The sequence below is a fragment of the Penaeus monodon genome, chromosome 19 (genome assembly GCF_015228065.2).
Source record: "Penaeus monodon isolate SGIC_2016 chromosome 19, NSTDA_Pmon_1, whole genome shotgun sequence".
Lineage (NCBI taxonomy): Eukaryota > Metazoa > Arthropoda > Malacostraca > Decapoda > Penaeidae > Penaeus > Penaeus monodon.
The window spans coordinates 7814344-7814622 of record NC_051404.1 but is presented as its reverse complement, the minus strand read 5'-3'; the positions used below and the strand labels follow the sequence as shown (position 1 = coordinate 7814622).

General features: G+C 47.0%; 1 protein-coding gene across 1 annotated transcript in view; it reads right to left on the bottom strand.

The window, feature by feature from the left end:
- LOC119585042 (sarcoplasmic calcium-binding protein, beta chain-like) overlaps window positions 1-279 on the bottom strand; it is a gene marked incomplete in the record, with an annotated part of 31574 nt that overhangs the window by 2216 nt on the left and 29079 nt on the right. Inside the window, 1 exon segment of the mRNA XM_037933659.1 lies at window positions 80-211. Within this exon segment, the coding sequence (XP_037789587.1) occupies window positions 80-211 (132 nt within the window).

The following is a 279-nucleotide window of genomic DNA, read 5'->3' as shown; positions in this document are numbered from 1 at the left end:
TGACGAGAACACACCAGGAATACCTAACACTTTTTTTTATTCCAAATTTTTCAAAAACCAAAAGAAATCTGAGACTTACCGTTCACGTCAATGGTCTTGAACTGGTTGCAGATGAAGACCTTGAAAGCGGAGGGGAATGCGTCATACTTCTTGCCCTTGCAGTGTGTCTGGACGGCCTGCTTGAATTCCTCCACACTCACTTCGCCGTCCTAGGGGAGAGAGGTCGTGTGAGGTATAAGGTATACGGGTGGTTTGTGTGATGGGAGTGTTGTGTCGGTG